The sequence below is a fragment of the Canis aureus genome, chromosome 1, assembly GCF_053574225.1.
Source record: "Canis aureus isolate CA01 chromosome 1, VMU_Caureus_v.1.0, whole genome shotgun sequence".
Lineage (NCBI taxonomy): Eukaryota > Metazoa > Chordata > Mammalia > Carnivora > Canidae > Canis > Canis aureus.
The window spans coordinates 37,612,186-37,632,991 of record NC_135611.1 but is presented as its reverse complement, the minus strand read 5'-3'; the positions used below and the strand labels follow the sequence as shown (position 1 = coordinate 37,632,991).

The 20,806-nt window shown below is 33.7% G+C and overlaps 1 protein-coding gene and 1 long non-coding RNA gene across 6 annotated transcripts in view; one reads left to right on the top strand and one right to left on the bottom strand.

Moving 5' to 3' along the window:
* The window catches only part of SHPRH (SNF2 histone linker PHD RING helicase), a 94,467-nt gene that overhangs the window by 44,158 nt on the left and 29,503 nt on the right, over nt 1–20,806 (top strand). For all 3 annotated transcript variants that reach the window (XM_077896121.1, XM_077896129.1, XM_077896139.1), the window contains exons 15-23: nt 2,106–2,194; nt 3,738–3,830; nt 5,769–5,876; nt 6,802–6,944; nt 10,619–10,792; nt 11,095–11,157; nt 12,171–12,396; nt 14,347–14,490; nt 15,953–16,054. In XM_077896121.1, coding sequence (XP_077752247.1) covers nt 2,106–2,194; nt 3,738–3,830; nt 5,769–5,876; nt 6,802–6,944; nt 10,619–10,792; nt 11,095–11,157; nt 12,171–12,396; nt 14,347–14,490; nt 15,953–16,054 — 1,142 coding nt within the window. The remainder of the gene's footprint in view (nt 1–2,105; nt 2,195–3,737; nt 3,831–5,768; nt 5,877–6,801; nt 6,945–10,618; nt 10,793–11,094; nt 11,158–12,170; nt 12,397–14,346; nt 14,491–15,952; nt 16,055–20,806) is intronic.
* The window catches only part of LOC144312959 (uncharacterized), a 52,557-nt gene that overhangs the window by 19,096 nt on the left and 12,655 nt on the right, over nt 1–20,806 (bottom strand). For 2 of the 3 annotated variants that reach the window (XR_013378603.1, XR_013378605.1), the window contains exons 4-5: nt 8,591–8,637; nt 5,904–6,008 (exon numbers count right to left, since the gene is read on the bottom strand). This is a non-coding gene — a long non-coding RNA (uncharacterized LOC144312959). Of the gene's footprint in view, nt 1–3,331; nt 4,119–5,903; nt 6,009–8,590; nt 8,638–20,806 lie in introns of those variants that run through there. The other variant, XR_013378609.1, reaches the window with a different exon arrangement.

Genomic DNA, 20,806 nt, shown 5'->3' with positions numbered 1-20,806 from the left:
CATACTTTTTGGAGAAAATTAGCTTAGCAAGTATCAAATTCAGTGCCATTTATTTACTTGGAAATGTTAGTGCCATCAAGTGGCAAAGAATGAGTATTTCTAAATTTGGCTTAAACTTGTATCACTTACTGAATTTTTATGTTTCCCAGGAGGCATGTATTTTTTTAATAAAAAATTTAAAAAGAATTATAGTGAAAATTCAGATTCAACTGCTTTATAGTCTAGTCATTATACCATCTTTAAAAAGTTGTGATTATGAAAGGAGAATTGTTAAATGAATTATTCTCTCTAAATGACAGTATAAATACTAATACAATGTTTTTTAGTCTTTTGAAAAACTTCGTAAGAGTCTTCAGAACTGAAAAAGGGGAGTTTCTTAGTGTGAAGATAATTGTTACTCCTACCTTATAATATGATATTATTTTTGCAAAAATAATGTTCATCTTTATCAAAGTGAATAGAAATTGACTGTAAAATACTGTGAAATGTGTGCTTTAGAAAACTTTGTATTACACAACTTGTAGAACTAAATATAAAGCAATGGTATAAAAGCAAGTGTTTTGCACAAAAATGTGAATGTACCTAATGCCACTGAATGGCATATTTAAAAGTGATTGATATGGCAAATTTTATGTTAGGTATATTTTACCACAATAATTAATAAATAAATAAATATATATTTAATGGAAAGAGAGAATCAACACAATTTACAAAGGTATATACATATTTCTTTCATTATGTCTATAACAAAGTCCTAAATCCATGATATTAATAAAACCAGTTTGAAGTGAATAAAAGGAAATATGTGATGATCATGAAAAAAGGTTTCTCTGCAAAAATAGGAACATCTTTTTTTTTGTATTTTATGATTTTATTACTGTTAGATCTTTATTTTAATTGTATTTGCAAATTACCAGTTTTGAGTTTTTCACCATACAGCAAATATGATACATTTCTGTTATTCAAGCCATTTAAAATGTTTCATGTCTCCTTTTATTGAAGTATCAGAAAACTTTTACTGAAAGAACCAGATAATAAATATTTTAGGCTTTGATCCAGAGGATCTGTTGCAGCTACTCACCTCTGCTGTTATAATGCAGAAGTCGTCACAGACAGTACATAAACAAATGAGTGTGGCCGAGTACCAATAAAACCTTATTCATGGACCCAGAAATTTAATTCCATATAATTTTTCAGGTCACAAAATAGCATTCTTTTGAGTTTTTCAAAGTGTTTAAAAAGGCGAAAAACCATTCTTAGCTCAAAATTGCAGAGATATTGTCAGATGTGACCCATGGGCCAACTTTTGCCAACTTGTACTTTAGTTGATACTTTTTAAGTTACTTTATTTGAATGAGCTGCTAGTTATGAGTAATAATAATAATAATAAAACATTAATCTCAGACTAATTGTGATTTTTGTGACCAGAAATGGAAAGAATCCTGACATTTTTGAAAGGTAGTTTTTAACTGAAAATCATGCTGGCTACCAAACACAATACCTATTAAAAGGAATAGATTATTTCTTTGAGAATTAAGTGCAGATTGATCATAGTGTTTTGAATATTTATTTTTAAATTTGTTCTTAACTTCAGACATCAAAATGACTACTAATTGGCGCCTTTTAACCTCAGTAAGAGGAAAATCATTTGTCTAAATTAAAAGTTTATACAGACTTTTTCAGTGTAATTTTATTTAAGATTTTATTTATTCATGAGAAACACAAAGAGATAGGCTCTCATGGAGAGCCTGATACAGAACTCAATCCTAGGACCCTAATATCAAACCTGAGCCAAAGGCAGATGCTCAACCACTGAGCCACCCAGGCATTCCTTTCAGTATAATTTTAAAACACAAGTTTATCTGATTGGTGTTCTGTGCTATGAAATTAATAAACAGAGCTATCAGCAGCTTTTTTTTTTCTTTTATCATCAGCTTTTATATTGGCACAGTCATATTAATACCAAGTCAGATACCTCTGAAAAACCGTGAGGTATAATCATTGTTCTATTTACAGTAGATATTTTTAGATAATATATAACTAGATCATATTGGGAGGTAAAATATATGACTTTCTTATGTTTTCAATACATTTTAATTCCTCAGGTGAGTATGCCTTGGCAGCAGAACTGTACAGAGAAGTGTTGCGTTCATCTGAGGAACACAAAGGAAAACTCAAAACAGATTCACTCCAAGTAAGTAAACACTAAACAATTTCAACTAGTCTGTTTATTTTATGCAAAATAATTTTTCGTGATCTGATTTAATTTTTGGAGGTATCTTAGGAAGATCTGGATATTTGAATTATAACATTTATTTTTTAAGGGAGAATTTACTATTAATATAGCATACAGAACACTAATATCATGTTAAGATCAGATCATTGAAAACTTTTCCTTAACACAATTTGAGCACCACCCTTCTCAGAGAAAACCAAAATCAGTTTCATAGTAAAGGTCTTGTTTCATAATGGCATAAACTGTCTTCAACTTACAGTCTTAAGAAAATAGTCTTATGGAATATGTCTATCTCTGTATTTAGCAGAATATGTAATATAGGTATATTTTTTCTATTACACGTGCCTTTGTCTATATAGGGTACTATGATTATGCCAAGTGAGTCCAATAAAGTAGAAAGATTGACTGCACAGACTTGATTGATTCGTCTTCTGGGAAATGAGTATGCATGAGCCTAGCAATTACGATAAAAATAAGAATAATGAAAAACATATGAAAACAAGGCTGTGACCTAGATTTGTTGAACTTAAGGGCTGAAAAGGGGAGAAGGTAGAGGTAAAGATGGTGTAGGAAAAAGGAGAAAACTATATCTTTTATCTCTGTATTCAGTACAAGCCAGGCTTCTCAGTATGATATTGAGTTTGCAGCTGGTTAGAGGCTCCCTCTGAAGTCAAGGGCTGTGAGAATAAGTAATTTCTGTTAATTGACTCTTTACTTGGGAAAATAGCTACCGGCTAAAGGATAATCAGGAAAGAGTCTTGATAAGATGTGATTTGGGCCACTGATTTGAGACTAAAGGTTTACTCTGTCTGGCTACAGATTATGGACCGTGGTACAGATCTTTGTAGAGTTCATATTTGAAGAGTCACCACAAACGCCTTAGGTCTTTTCAGCATGGCTTCATAGATTATAATACACTCAGCAACACTATCAGATTTAGTAGCAACAACAAACCTATAGATGACACTATGGAAACAAAGTGGCAGAAACTCTACTCCTCTTCTCCTGGACTAGGACTTCTGTTGTTTCTTAAACAAGGTTGTGGAATGGATTGGGAAGAATATATGTCCAGTGGATCATATACACAAGGCTTTCTAGATAAATGGTAAATAAGGGTCACTTTTATTAATCTTAGTAAATTTAGGCTTGAGTTTCTAATGGGACTTCTTTGTCATTCAGAATCTAGACCTTGGGACCTACATGTTCACATGTTCCTCAGCAAATATTAGGAGGAGTGTATGGGGGAAGGGTGAAAACTAAATGCAAGCCTACTTACATTCTGTATGGATAAGGATTACAGAAGTCAGACCTTGGGTTGTAAGCAAATGTGTTTGCCTCATGGAAGGAGGCGGAAATACAAATGTGACATGCTCCTGAAAAAAAAGAAGCACAAGTAGAAAGATGGGCAAGAAGACAGAAGTCCAGTATGCCTGAATCCAAGAGTGAAGATTAAGCAATCGGCCTGTTTGGCTCTCAAAATTATTGCCTTTTGTGTTTGTAGAGACTACATGCTACCCATAACTTGATGGAATTGTTGGTAGCCAAGCACCCAGGAATACCTCCTACCTTACGAGATGGCAGACTTGAGGAAGAGGTAATTATTTTTTTATTCTGTCTGTAAAGGAATTTTTTTTCAGACTTTATCCTCCATCCATTAATATTTCCTAGGGCATACAACATCTAAATAAAAGTTAATCATGTGTTTTCCTGCTGCTTTTATATTCCAGATTTTGCTTTGTGATTTTGGATGGTAGAGAATTGCAGTACTCCATATTATTTTACTTCTTTTGTGATCTACTTGCATATAGATATGGTTGTTGGTAGCCAGCAGCACACGGAAAGAAATAGAAAGGAAGGAGACCTTGTTGATCTCATGGCAGATCTGCAAAAGATATGGCTTAGTAAAAATGAAAATCTTTGTGTTTCTTCCACTTTTCTATGTATTACTAAAGGCAATAAATAAACTCAGTATTTTGGTGATATTTTTTGTGTCCTCTCGAAGAAGTTCCTTCTGCAGTGAGTCTTGCCTCATTGGAAAGAATGACATAAATCATTTCACTATAAATTGTTAATGAGTCTATTATGCTAGTTCCCTCATGGATTTTTGCTTTTTTTAAAGTCAAAGAATAGATGGCAAAGCTAATAAAATCAAAAGAGTAGTATATATGTTTGATTATTGAACCTGTAAGTGGGACCCTTTTTATTTGAATTAAGATACAAAGGGAGATTGTATAAGTACGTACAGCCCTTTCTTGATGTTAGATGACAGTCTGAATGTTGGAGTTTTTTGTTTGTGAGCACGGGGAGGGGCAGAAGGAAGGAAAAAGCAGACTCCCCGCTGAGCAGGGAACCTAATGCTCGGCTCTATCCCAGGACTCTGGGATCATGACTTGAGGTGTTGGAGATTTTTGAGTGAAATCTCATTCCCATTGCAGGCATCTGATCTTACATACAATCAATCACTTTTTTAAATGCCTTCAGTGACAAGAAACACTGGCATACTGTCTAATCTATTAGTAAATAGCTCTAATGACCAAATAATTATAGCCAAGCAATTTTAACAGAAATTAATTGGAAGGTTGTGACAGGAAAAGGAGAAATGCATCATGGAAAAAGGAAAGGGAAAAATGTGTCACACTGGGTAGGTATATTTCTAAGTGGACCACATTATCACTTTTGCCTAATGCTCATAGATTATGAAGCCACAGTTCCAAGAAATCTACTTCAACCACCAACATTTGCAAATGAAGTCACAGAAGCCCAGAGAAGTGTAATGGCTGGTCCAAAGAGATATATCTATTGACTTGAACCTCATGAAATTGCCATTTTTGTAAATTGAAGGGTCTAGTGTTGGCAGTTCATGTGGGTCAACGTACCTCAATTCAACGTAATTGGAAGCATTAGGATTTCCTATTCAGGAGTCTTTTGGTTTTCCTCCCACTATCCCATGTCTCCTAACACGTGTGTTACTGTATACCCTCAAGTATTGTTTCTTTCTTTTTTTTTTTTTTTAAGATTTTATTTATTTATTCATGAGAGACACAGAGAGAGAGGTAGAGACATAGACAGAGGGAGAAGCAGGCTGATGGGAGCCTGAAGCAGGACTTGATCCTGGGACCCAGGGATCACAGCCTGAGCCAAAGGCAGATGCTCAACCAGTCACCCAGGTGTCCCTCAAGTATTGTTTCTAAAATCAGAAATTCTAAAATATTGCTTTGCCTCATGATTTGAAATAACTGTTGTTCTTCCCATTCCCTTTTTTTTTTTTTTTAATTAAGAGATTAGAAATATAGGAAGCAGACCCTTGGGATTTCTTAAAATTGTGATTTATAAGTAAATGTAGTCTCTTTAATATCTGTTTTAATTTCTAGCATGGGTTTATGTTCTTAACAGTATACTTGTAGAGGTCTATGTTTAAACTATGTTATGTAGTTTTACATACATAAATAACCACATTGTTCTCACGATATTATACTAAATTCTTTTTTAGACCTGAAATGAAAGTTTATATTCATTTCCTGTTTCAACACAGGCTAAACAACTGCGAGAGCATTATATGAGCAAGTGTAATACAGAAGTCGCTGAAGCTCAGCAAGCTTTACAGCCCGTGCAGCAGACCATAAAGGAGCTCCAGAGAAAGGTACATCCCCAAAATAACTTCTCTTACCTGTGCTTGTCTCCGTATAGCACTCTGGTTTTTGTCTTGGTTTGGAGAAAAACTTGAACTTTCTTATTCATCTTGGAATTCTTAGCACCTTGTATAGTGCGTGTCCTATAATAAAAAATGTATTTGCTCTTCAGAGTATTTGTTGATTAATAAACAGGTGTGTAGATAAATCATGTACTTGGAAGTTGTGCTCTTTTTTTTTTTTATGCTAAGATGGATTTTCTCTTATCTTGTAGACAATAACTTGTCTTTTGAGGAAAGTAAAGACTTCCATAACCTCCTTTTGACCTTAGATATGTATGTTTCTAAAATCTTTTCTTTAAAGATGTCAGAACATTAGGAGTATTTTTCTTATGGAACACGTGCCATTTGTATTTCTAAAATTTCTCTTTTATGAAATCAGTAATAAGCCTAAAGAGGAGGCTATCCAAAACACAGTCTTTTTTTATTTTAACCAGTTACTCCATACTGTATTCTTCCTAATTCATTAATTATTTAGTATTCAGGCATATAATTTTGCCAGTAATCATAGAGTATTATTGAGTACGATCTAGTTCAATTAGTTGAAGATTAGCAGAATATCTTTATTATACTGAGAAGGAGACCTATCACCTTTTCAAATATATACAGTGAATACTGAGTTTTCATTTGGTAGTGTATTTTTTTTAGCACAACTGTGTTACTCAGATGTATACAATAAATTCTCATTCATCCACAGTAATTCAGGAAACAGGTGTTCTCATTAATTATGTATGCAAAAGTTTGTATATAGAGTGTGTATGCTTGTCTCCACCACTGTTATAATTTCTTTGAGACTAGCATTTATTACTTCCTTTGAATTTTTCACAGCACCTTTCCCAGTGATAGAAACAGTGAGCTGTTGTTGTCCTCTTTACAGATTTATTCTAATTCTCCTTGGTGGCTGAATGTGATCCACAGAGCAATAGAATTTGCTATTGATGAGGAACTTGCTCAGCGAGTGCGAAATGAAATAACAAGCAACTACAAGCAACAAATTGGCAAGCTTTCTATGTCAGAGAAGTAAGAAAACAGTACAAAATAGAATAACTTTATGAGTAATGACCCCAAATATTCAGATCATTTAATGTTAAGAGGTGGATATAACTATCAAACATACTGTGATTATGAATATCTGGATTTTACCTATTGTTAAGAGTACATTTCAAACAAATATTAGATATAAGCCTGAAAGAGGAAACCTGTCTTCTGTATGTTAGTCATTTTTAAATAGTCCATTTCTACTGCTTTTTAAATCTACTTAAAGTATATTCATTGTACCTCTGCTAGACGCCCCAAAGCCAAAGTCTTGAAATAGACTTTGTTTTGGAGAAATTTGTCCTTGAGGTTAGGCATTCATGCTTCCACTTTGTAATTCACCCACAAAGAGCTAAGCTTCATAGCATCACAGTAGTCCAGGTTTTATGTTGTAAAATTACCTGCTCTCTGCCCCGTCTTCTCATCAACACTCATCATTCTTCAGGGTCTTTGTAGGTAAGTTGGATTGTTGCTTTTTGTATAACTGGTGAGTAATTTTTCCCAAAGACCAACTTATTCTTTATCAATAGTATCCACAGTGGTTTAACTCAAAAGAATATCACTCTAATGTGGGAACTTGAAGTATTGTGGCAGGTCTATTGATTGTACGTAGGGGACAGAGAGAGGATCTTTTATTGCTTCTTAGATCACATCCCAGTATAAGGTCAGCCTTGGGATTAATGTTAGTTTTTCAGTGAAAAATTCAGCATAAGAATATCTTTCAGATGTTTTAAAGTGTTTTCTTTACTTTTAAAAGCCTTTCTTTTAAAATGCCTGCTAAAACCCTAAAGATATATGCTACATTTTCCATGTGTCATTACTAATTTAGATTTACAGTCATCATCTTTTTCACCATACAGAACTGGACAGGCTTCATTTCTGAGGTATATGCACTACATTATACTCTTGAGTGCACTTCCTTTTTCCCTGGTAAACCCAGGAATCACCGTTCCAGGATAAATTGTCATTTAAGTCGTGATTCATTTTATCAAGTTTTAAAGCTGATATGTTTTGCCAGCATTGTGGAATCAGTTGATAAAATCGTAAAATTATTTTGAAGTTGTTTTTCTTAAATCACATAGAAGCTACTTAAAAGTTGCAAATTGCTATTTATGAGAACATAGCCCCTTGTAAAAGTCGAGGTCCCAGTGCTATAAAATGACCAGTAGGTAATGTAAAACATGCCATTTATTACACATTTTTTCTTCAGAAACATTAGACATAAATATAAAGTAATAAACACTTTTAAAGTAAAATTTTTTTAATGTATAGTTTATCATCTAGGTGAGTTAATATTTTTGTATTGCATCTACATTCAAAGATCATTTTTAATACTGGGGCTGTGTTTTTCAGTGAGATCCATATCTGTGAAGCCAAATTTTCATGTTTGCTTCTTAACCAATTCTTAGAAAAGCAAAACCTTAGTTTTCCTTAGATTAAGAGCACAGGTAGATTCTCGAGTCAGACTGCCTATGTTCATATTCCAGCCAGTTCCACCACTTACTAGCTCTCTGACCTTGGGAAGGTTAGATAAGCTGTTAGTTTCGTCATCTATAAAACCACACAGCATTGTTGTGAAGATTAACAAATTAATGTCTGCAAAGTGCTTGTGTACTTAGGATAGTACCTACCAATAACATGTTGATTATAACATATTCTTCTTTTTCACTTAAAGGACCTGCAAAAGAGAATATTGCTGAAATAGTTAACTGCTGATGTATGATCATTTTTTTAGCCCCTGTTGCATAATTTATGAATAATAGTAAATAATACTGATGTGAATAATATACCTAACCTAGTTGTGTTCTTGTATCCCTGTGCAAATTCTTTCAGAAATTATTGAGCAGTTATATTGTGTCTATTTCATATTTTTAAAGATATGATCTAATTCTTACCTTCTAAAAATTAGCTTAATGAGACAAACCCATGAACAATCTTAGAAACATAAATATGTATAAATACTTGAATCTGACAAAGTACTAAAATGAATGATATTTTCTCTTTTTTTTTTTAAGATTTTTTTATTTATTCATGAGAGACACACAGAGAGAGAGAGAAAGGGAGGGGCAGAGACACATGCAGAAGGAAAGCAGGCTCCATGCAGGGAGCCCGATGTGGGACACGATCCCGGGACTCCGGAATCACGCTCTGAGCCAAAGGCAAATGCTCAACCACTGAGCCACCCAGGCATCCCAATGAATGATACTTTCAAAGAACTCCATGGACAGAAAGAAACAGATTAGTGTTATAATATACTAGGAAGCCTTAAGGAAGGAGAGCAGACTCTTAATTTGGTGAAAAGCATGTTTGGCATTTTAGAAGAAAAAAGATATACCCTTAACCTAAAAAGCCAACAAATCCTATTTGTATTTTCCATTTTTGAATTTCTTATTATTTTAGGATTTCTTTCTCATTTCAGAAACCCATTCACACACACACGTGCATTTCTTTTCTTGGCACACATTTCACTCAGTTTTATTTTTTATTTTTTTTAAGATTTTATTTATTTATTCATGATAGACATAGAAGGAGAAAGAGGCAGAGACATAGGCAGAGGGAGAAGCAGGCTCCATGCAGGGAGCCTGATGTGGGACTTGATCCCAGGACTCCAGGATGGCGCCCGGGGCCAAAGGCAGGTGCTAAACCTCTGAGCCACCCAGGGATCCCCCATTTCACTCAGTTTTAAGAGTTAAGAGGACAGCCCGGGTGCTCAGTGGTTTAGCGCCACCTTCAGCCCAGGGCATGACCCTGGAGACACAGGATTGAGTCCCACATTGGGCTCCTTGCATGGAGCCTGCTTCTCCCTCTGCCTGTGTCTCTGCCTCTCTCTCTCTCTGTATCTCTCATGAATGAATGAATGAATGAATGAATGAATGAATGAATAAATAAATAAATAAATAAATAAATAAATAAATAAATAAAATCTTAAAAAAAAAGTTAAGGGCATTGTGTTTGGGTTTAATTCCTAACTCTGCTACATGATCACTTTGTAATTTTAATTAAATTATTTTAATTCATTAAGCTTCATCCATAACATGAGCATAATAGTATCTGTTGAGATTATACAGGTAAAGAGCTTGGCAAAATGCTTGACATCATATAATAAATGTTTAACAAAATGTATATACATGTAAATAATATGTATATATATTGTAAAATATATGTGATGATACACATATACACATGTCGTGTATATGTATATATGTATTTATAAACTCTTTGTAGCAAGCAATATAATTCTTGGCTGTTTTTCTTCTTTTTTCTCAATTTTTCTCTTTATTTTTCATCCTGCAGTCACCTCTCCATATAAAGCAAGGATTTCAGGAGGGACATTTGTGGTCAGTTGTTATTAAAAAAGAAATAATGTCGCAGTCTTGGTCTTTCAAAGACATGTGAGACAGAGACAGGTTTCACAGACTCTTTTTCAGTTCCTGAGGACAGAGACTATCAAAATTTTGATATATTTTATAGTAAATAACCCAATGTTATTATACCTTATCTACTAGTAGATTGAACATACCACTAAGGTAAATTCAGTCAAAGTAGGCTAAATAAAATGTTGCAGTTTCTTTAATATTTTATTTGGCGACCATTTTCAAATTTGAGGGAATTGACATACTCTTCTTTGTGTTGTGTGTGATGCTGGTGATGGAAACTAGGTTCCACGACTGTAGAGGTCTTCAGTTCTTACTTACAACACAAATGGAAGAGCTAAATAAATTCCAGAAGCTAGTAAGAGAGGCTGTAAAAAACCTGGAGGGACCTCCATCTCGTAATGTTATTGAATCGGCGACAATCTGCCACCTTCGACCAACCAGACTTCCTCTCAACTGGTAGGTAATAGGAGAAGTCATGCAATGAAATGGCATCACCCCATTGAGCTAGGTTTCTTCTGAGAGAATAAACAGTGGCTCATCTAATAAAGGTTCTTTTCATTTAAATTCAGACAAAGTGGAAAGAAACATAGTGTTAATCTAACTTTTAAAATACCACATACTGAAAACTGTTTTTTTCTTAAATGGTATACGTATTGTAAAGAATAAAATGAAATATAAAATACTAAGCCACTTTTAGAAATTGCCTGATTGCTAGTTATCTGTGTAAATATTTCTCTGATCATTTCTTTCTTTTACAGCTGTGTCTTTTGTAAGGCTGATGAATTGTTCACAGAATATGAATCAAAGCTGTTTTCCCACACGTGAGTTCTCTGATTGATTACCATCAGGAGAATGAAATGTTTACAAGACTTGGTGTTTTGATTTATAAGACTATGTATTTTCCTCACAGTAACTTTCCTGCGTTTTTTTCTTTAATTACATCAATTCAGTGAATTTTGGCATGTCATCATTTAACATGTTCGGTTTCACTTATACGAAGTTACTTCCAAATGTTCATGTCATCTAGTAATGTGTGATGAAGAAACAGTTTAGGGAAGTGACAGACTTTCGAGTCCAACACTTTTCAACTCCAATCCCTGCCCATATTGTGGGCAGATTGCCTCTGTAAGTCTTAGTATCCTTATTCATGAAATGAAAATAGAAACGCTTACCTCATTGAGTTTTTTATGAATATTAAATTTTGAAGTGCACATAATTGCTTAGCGCATAGTATGTGATACATAGTAAGAGTTCTGTAAAAGGTTAGCTGTCATTATTAATATACTTTGTCTACACAAATTTGAAGATCTCATTCCGTGTCAAGAACTAAGGTACCTCGTACCTCGTAAGTGCATAATAGCTATGATAATTAGCAAAATTATTCCTGTTTTACAAACAAATTAAGAAAAGGCTAAGTTCTGATTGCCTTGAAAAAGATTGACGGTGTACTTTGCGATCATCTTATGGTTTGGTCTGGTTTTGTTTTGCTTTTGCATGGTTGGTGGTAGGGATGGTAGTTTGTGTTTTGTATTATGATAATTCTCAGAGCTAGATTTTAGCATGAAAATTTATAGCCATTTTTTATCATGTCACATTGCTGTCAAGATACTGGACAAATTTATGATGCCTTTAGCATTTTTAGAATTGCTGTAGTTTTCTAAAGACTTGTAAGCATGATCTTGTAGACATGAAAACAACTGAAACTGAACAACTGAAAGTTGTTGATGAAAAGTTATTGACCTTGCTTCTCTCTTGCCTCTGCCAGTAGGATTTTTATAATGCTTGTTAACCCACTGACAGTAATTACTATTGTTTTGTTCTCCTATGTTTTCAGAGTCAAAGGCCAGACTGCAATATTTGAGGAGATGATAGAGGATGAAGAAGGATTGGTGGATGATCGAATACCCACCACAAGCCGGGGTCTGTGGGCAATAAGTGAAACAGAGCGGTCTCTGAAAGCATTGCTCTCATTTGCAAAATCACATAGATTTGATGTTGAATTCATTGATGAAGGAAGTACTTCAATGGACCTTTTTGAAGCATGGAAAAAGGAATATAAGGTACAGTATTTCTGTATTTTTTCCAATATTGAAATTTTTTCTTCTTTATATTAATTTTAATTACTACTTGACTTTGCTTTTTTTCAAAGAGTTTTTAAAAATCTGTTTTACAGACTTGAAGTATCCTAATTTGTTTCCCTAAAATGTAATGATTGTAATGAAGAATAATAAATACAATAATACTGAATAAATAAGGAACTTCCCATATATTAAATTACTAAAAGAAAGTCATTATTAAAATGAAATTAATACGAAGCCTTTTATTTAGCTGTAAAAGTGTTTCATTCTATTCTTAGCTTGATCTTACACTGCAGGTCTGTGAAATTGGAGTTTTATTTGTTTTCATTGTGTTTTGTTTTGCTTTTGCTCTGTGAATAACAACCAAACGTCAATTATTTTTTTAAGATTTATTTATTTGTTCATGAGAGACACAGAGAAAGGGAGAGAGGGAGAGACATAGGCAAAGGGAGAAGCAGGCTCCCTACAGGGAGCCCGAAGTGGGACTCATCCCAGATTCTGGGATCACGCCCTGAGCTGAAACAGACGTTCAACCACTGAGCCATCTAGGCGTCCTCAAACATCAATAATCCTTTTTTTTAAAACATCAATAATCTTGAAGATTGGAGAACATAGTAAATATTTCTCAGCTTACAAGGCTGGAAACCATTGCAGTTAATAAAGTAGAAAGTGACCCTTTATATTTATATTTTGATAATTTTATATACCACAACTTTGTACTTGAATGAGATTCCAAAATTCATTAATTTTAAATTATTCTTTATATTTGGAGTTGTTATCCATCATCCTGTTTTGCAGGTGAGATGGGTGAGGAAATGAAAAAACTTTTATTTATAATACTATAATTCCATTTATATCCTTTTTTAAAATCTGAAGTTCTTGACTTTTAAAGCAAGATAAAAATTTCTATCCAGGAGGAGAAAATATGCTATCTGTAACATCATTTCATATGTTTGATAAACTGAGGAATAATAATTTTATAGTTAAAGTCATTGATTCATAATAATTATTTTTCTTCTCACATTATTATTCTAAATGCAAACGCACATTAATTACAACAAGCAGTTAGAAGAAGACAGTGCTATATACAGTGTCCAGTTGTCCCTGCATTTTTCCTCTGGGCTTATTTTGATGACAGACTATGTTTCAGAGGATTGCCTATTATGCAGTTTTCTCAGATCTTTGAATTTTTTCTCTATAACATTGCAGACTGAACTCTTGTACAGCAATGCAAATTAATAAGCTAATATTAGACATATTAGTCAGGTCTACCTCAAAGTATAGTGTTAATGAAGAAAGCATATCAAAAATTTTATACCGACTGATAACATTTCTATAAATTTCAGAAACTTGTATAACCTAATTATTAAGAATGTGTAGATTAGTATAACTCCAATGAAAAGTACAGAATGTCTAATTCAGAATAGTGGTTAGTCCATTGTAGGAGTTGAAGGAAGAATGTGCGAGGAAAGAGGGATGCAGTTGAGCAGGAACAGAGTTTCCAAGGCATTTATAGTGTTCTCTTTCTTAAATTGGATGTTAAGTACTCAGTTGTTTATTTTAGTATTCTCATTACCATATGTACATATTATTTTGAAAATGTGAAATGTTTTATAATAAAAAATATTTCTTAAGAAAGCAGAGATTCCACCAGGCTAGTATTGACCTGTAAAGATCTTTGGTCTCACCAAAATATCTTTGGGTATTCTGTTCCTAAGAGTCTAAAGGCACAATATTCTACAGGGGCCTATAGAGGTTATTCAGTCATATGTCCTCATCCTAAAAAGTGGCCCCAAAATTGCTTGTATCATAGACACTTAATGAAAAAAAATATATCTTAGAGCTCACTGAAGACTTTGAATCATGGCACATTTTGGTGGTCTTAACCAGTTTTAATTCTGCTTACCAGTCTTTGTGTTTTCTGTTTTCCAGTTGCTTCATGAATATTGGATGGCTCTGAGGAATCGCGTGTCTGCTATTGATGAACTTGCAATGGCTACAGAACGACTAAGAGTACGTCATCCTAGGGAGCCAAAGCCCAACCCACCTGTTCTTCATATCATTGAACCACATGAGGTAATTTGCAAATAAATCACACAAACACAGCCAATAGGTGTCACAAAAATCCAAGTTCCCTAGAAGAGTTAAGACAGTCATCTCTTCCATAAGAATGTATTTAGTCTCTGCTCTTCGTTTTAGCCATATAAAAGTGTTTGGTTTTATAAGTCAGAATGGACAAGGATGAACAATGTCTAACACATGCATAGAATTCACTATTTAGTTTTGTTTGTTTCTCTTCAGATTGCATATTCATGTGTTTCTGAGTACCTTCTGTATGCCAAAATCTAAAGGTGGTCTTAGTCAGTTTTAGACATATGTCCTTCTTACCTTAGTTTTTTTCAGAAAAGTTTTCTTTTGCATTTCTTTTCTTTTGCATTTTCTTTTGCATTGCTTTTCTTTTGCATTTTTCCTTTGCTACTGATAAGCAAATATTAACAACTTATCTTCTAATAAATCCTCTTTATATCCCAGGATTAAAAAATGACTCTCCCAACCTTTTCCTCCCATATTAAAATATAATTCTCTTTATAAATTTATTCCTTGTGTATTTTTTGTTGTTGTTGTTGTTTTGTTTTGTTTTAAGTAGGCTCCATGGCCAGCATGGAGCCCAGTGCAGGGGCTTGAACTCATGACCCCCAGATCAAGACTTGAGCTGAGATCAAAGCCAGATGCTTAATCAGCTGAGCCACCCAGGCACCCCTGTTTTATCTTTTAAATCTTTTTCTTTTTCTTTTTTTTTTTTTAAGATTTTGTTTATTTGTTCATAGAGACAGAGAGGCAGAGACACAGGCAGAGGGGAAGCAGACCCCCTACAGGAAGCCCGATGTGGGACTCGATCCCAGGTCTCCAGGATCACACCCCAGGCTGTAGTCGGCGCTAAACCGCTGTGCCACCGAGGCTGCCCTAAATCTTTTTCTTTCAATAAAGCTTAGAACCTGTGCCTTAGAAAAATTTTTAAATACTCATTTTACACTGTCTCAAATTTTAAAATATGAATTGTCAGTAATTTTTTTGTGTGTAATCAAGTTTCTTTTATTTTTATAATCTTCATTCTACTATTTGCTACTGGGCAAAAGAGATACGGGTGTGGGTGTGAGTATGCATGTACAGGAAGAGTCTTCCCTAGATTTCATAAAATAACTCTTACCAAAGCAGCAGATCATTTAGCTTTTCTTTATCCCATGGATATATTACTGAAAGATGATAACAAATAGAATTTGGGTGGATTTTTATCCAACTTAAAGTATATAGGGAAATGTCCTATTTAAAAGAATTTTGTATTGAATTTTGTCTTCTATAGAGCTCCGTGTGTGTATTTCCTTTTAAAATATCTAGTATCCATTTGGCAAATTTGAGTTTTCACATGTCAGTGGGTTTTCTTAAAATAGGACACAAATTACTGAGGAAGAATGTACATGTTTATTATAATTTTACCATTTTATAAGAGAATAAAGAATTGTTTTGTTTTGTTTTTTAGGTAGAACAAAATCGTATAAAACTACTAAATGATAAAGCCGTTGCTACTTCACAGCTTCAGAAAAAACTTGGGCAGCTTCTTTACCTAACTAACTTGGAAAAGGTATTGTGTTTAAAAGATGCTACTTTTTCCCATGCTGTATATAATAAACTTTAGTGACTCCTTCCATTTAATCTCTTAGTCCCATAATTAATGGTACAGGGTTTTCTTTAATCTTTTGTTTGTATTAATTATATTAGAATACTAGTTATGTCTATAGTAGCTACACAAATCACAACAGGTGAACCTATAGAAAATATAAGTTACACAGATTATATAAAGGATGTGCAGTCTAGAGTATAGGACAATGTAAACAGACTGTTGTTCAGAACCTTGAATAGTGAAAGTGTTACAATATACCTCTGGGCAAAGGTTGCATTGCATAATCTATATATACATATATGTGCAACATTAATGCGTACATAAATTTTTTTTTCAATTTGTTATTTGGAGCTATTAAATATTTGGAAGGCTACTAAATCAGAAGATGTAATGATTAATTATTTAATGTAATTTAAAACACATTTTCTGAGTTGTGAGCAATGTATTATATTGGACATTGATGAATAGTTCAATTTTATTGCAGGGATAAATGGCTGTTGGCAGTACCTTATCAGAAAGATAGATTTTTGGATAAGATAAATGAAGGAAGGCAGTAGACTAGAGTTGGTACTGAAAACTCATACAAAAAAAAAAAGAAAGAAAGAAAACTCATACAAAATACAGTAAAGTGAATCAATAAATCCTAGCGCCGATAAAATGAAAAGTTGGACATTCATATAAGTAAAATGACATGGTAGTTAAGAAGAAGATTTTGGGACCCAGATCAGGTTTGGATCTTAACACCAGTATTTTCTACATATGAGACTTTTATTCAAGTTATTTACCTCTGTTTGCCTCATCTGTAAAATGAGAATAACAACATTCTGTTGTAGGACTCTCTTCAGGACTGTATGAAATTAATATACATGAAATGCTAGAGCAGTTCCTCATTTATTAAGCACTTTCTAGGCCTTTACTATTAATATTATCGTATTTTTGCTGATATTACTATGATGACTGCTAGTATTATCCTGGTAGGAGAAAATGATTAGAGGAAAAAATTTTTAAGATTTATTTGAGAGGAAAAAAAAAAGATTTATTTGAGAGAGAGAGAGCATGAGTGAGTGTGGGAGGGGAGGGGGTGAGGAAGAGAGGGAGAGAGAATCTCAAGCCAACTCCAAACTGAGCACAGAGCCCTGCCACCTCACAGCCCTGAAGTGGTGACCTGAGCCAAAATCAATAATAGGACACTTAACTGACAGAGCCACCCAGGTACCCTACATGGGGCAAACTTTTAAAAGTCAGTTTCACACAAAGTGCTCGCATTAGAGAAATAACATTTGGAAAAATTTCTTGATGTTCCTGAATGTGAGTTTTGAATATTAGTTTTCTATACTTTAAATGTGAAAGTCAAAACTAAGAGATAATTAATTGTTAGTTATAGGATATAAATTGATACCCATCCTGTATTTGTTGAATCGTTTTTAAAAAAATAAAAATTCTAAGGATATACTCTGCCTTGAAAATCCAATTCAGTTAATAATATAAGAAAAAAACATTATGAAGGAAAAATCAAATTAAGCTGATACCATTTCCTGCCAACAAGTAGGCAGAGATTTTTAAAACAACACTCCACAGTGGTAAAAGGACAGTGAATGGATATTTTGTGTATTACCAATGGAAATATAAATTTATATAGCCCTTTCTTCAAAATACTTTAACATGTATTAACAATTTTAGAGAATTCATATCCTTTAACACAGTAGTTCTTAGAACTTTTCCTGAATACTCTAAAGATACAGAAATTTGGGAAGTGAATTAAACATAAAGATAGTTATTGCAGTGTTATTTATGATAGTAAAAACTAGAAGACCAAGTGTCCAACGAAAAGTACTGTATTTCCATATAAAGTCATGGATTATTTACATATAAAGTCAATGAGGTTATGATATAAATATTGTAAATGGTGTTTTCAGAAAATAAATGAGATAAGAATGCTCATGTTAGAAAGCTGAGAGAAAAAAATAAAATAGAATTATAAATGGAGTATAATCCCAATTTCATGTGACTATGTTTAATTAAATAAAAATAATAAACTAAGCAAATTTTTCTATTTTCTGGCAATCACCAGATACAAAAGTAAGCACCTATGATGTATAGGTATTATAATAGGAGTTTGAGACAGACTTGGTCCTTAGCCTCAAGCAACTTAATGTAATTTGATGTTGACAGATCATAGACACTAATCAAATTGTGATTTAATAAGTTGTTAGTGATTCAACCAACTTGGGAAATAAAATATAAATTAATTATTTAAAGCAGAATGGCATACATTCAAGAGTTCTGAGGAAATTTAAAGGTGAACATTTTATATTGTTGATCAAGTAACAAAAAACTGGTAAATTTCTAGTAAAATTTCAAAGCATAAGGGAGATCTCCAATAAATATTGAATCACTATGTTATATACCTGAAATTAATCTGTGATGTGTCATTTAGATCTCAATTTAAAAAATGGGTTCTTCAGAAGAAATTTTCTGAATACTAAGCAACCACACAAGATCTTTGTTTGGGGACTGCTACTTCTCATATGAGAATAGCAGTGATGTCTGGCCATTACCTTATTAACATCTTATTTTTGAAGACAGTGGAGACTTGTGGAAGCAAAAAGGTTGAGGTGAAATGACATTCCAGGGAAGGAAGAGCTCTTTCTAGGTGAGCTGAGATTGCTGGCTATTGTCTTGCCTGAAAACATTTGCGGTATCTGGATACAGGCTGAGATTAAGGTCAGTATTGCAGAGGGACTCAAATAGGAGAAAGAGAAATCAGTAGAACTTTTGGTGGCCAGGTGAGTTAGTGTTACACTTTGGAACTTTGAGGAGCTTCAGATACACAACAAACTTCACTCATTTGCTGAGTGATAAGGGTTACATGACAGCTGGGCCTGAACTAGAAATACAGTGAAATCTCAGTTTCACAGCACTTAAGAAATAGTTCCTCCCCAAGGGAGCAAGGTACCAACAATAAACACATAACAGGTCTTATCCCTGAGACATTTAAAACATGGTGGCTTGATTTTGAACATACCTTACAACCCATCCCCAAAACTAGCTCAGTTTTTTTACTGAATTGAGATAATCAGCCACTCACACATCAACCTAACTGCCTACTGAGGTAGGGGCAATCCTCTGTGGAGAAAAATAACATTTAATTTTGTCCGTGCAGTTTGTTGTGTAAATGAACTAGGAAGTGTAGCGTACAATAGGAAATTACAAGAAACATGAAAGGCAGGAAAATGTGACCAGTAATTAAAAGGGGAAAGATGGACAATCAAAGCAGATCTACACATAATCCATATTGTGGAAATAGCAGGAAAGGACTTTAATTATGATTCATACATGAAAGGGGAAATTCTGGACAGCATAGATAAAATGAACTAGAATGTATACAGTAGAATCAAATGGACATTTTGGAAAGGCAAAATCCAATATCTGAGATTAAAAACTCATTGGATGGTGACTAGACCCAGAAGTAGGGAATTCAGGTGTAATTCAACCAAAAATATTGAGTTTGAAAAAACATAAATAAAAATAAAGAACAGGATATAGTGAAAAAGATGTGGGACACAGCCATATGATTGGCATACATGTCATTTAAGTTCCAGGAGAACAAGAGGTAAATGGTACCAGAGCAACCTGAATAGATAATGGCTGAGAGTTTCCCCAAACTGATGAAAGACAACAAAATAATACCTTATAGATTCAACAAGCTCAAAGAATCCAAACAAAATAAAAATATTTTTTTAAAAAACACCTACAAATATCATAATCAAACTGTGAGAAACCAAAAATCATGAAAAAAAGTGTTAAGCAATTAGAATTGGGACAAAAAAGACATAATACTTTCAAAGGAGCACCATAAAACTGGTGACTCTGCCTTCTCCTTGTTGACTACACAGAGAAACTGTTTGCTTTTAGCATTTTAAAGATGACATTCCACTGTTACCAGGTTTTAATGGTTTTATGCTGTGCAACCAGGTAGCAGTGGAACAGCATCTTTAGAATGCTGTTTTGAAAAATGAAATTAAGATGTTTTTAGATAAACAAAAACTTAAAGAATTCCTTCCCAATAGATTCACTCTATAACAAATATTAAAGGAGGTTCTTTGAATCGAAGGGAAATTATCCCAGATTGAAAGATGGACGTGCAGGAAGGAGGAATGCAGGGCAAAAGAAAGCCTAAGTATACAGTAAATAGAAAATACTGATTGTGCAAAGCAGCAGTGCCAATGTATAGGATATAAAACACACACAGAACTGAAATACCTAACACAGAGGAAGAAGGTAATAAGCCGATACAAGCTATCACAAGATTCTTTCCTATGTCAGCCAAATGGATAGAAAAAATCAGTAAAGATAGCTAACATTTGAACATTAAACAACCATGACCTAATCGACAAAGCAGCTACAAAATGCACTTTTTTTTTTAAAGATTTTATTTATTTACTCACGAGAGACACAGAGACAAAGGCAGAGGGAGAAGCAGGCTCCCCAAAATGAGCCTTATGTGGGACTCAATCCCAGATCCTGGGATCACGCCCTAAGACACTCAACTGCTGAGCCACCCAGGCATCCCAAAATATACTTTTCTTAACGGTACATGGAACATTTACGAAAATAGACCTTGTGCTGATTCAAAGAGCAACTCTTAAAATGTTTAAAGGATTGAAATTCTACAAGATTATGTTTCCTGACAAAAGAAGAATTAAACTAGGA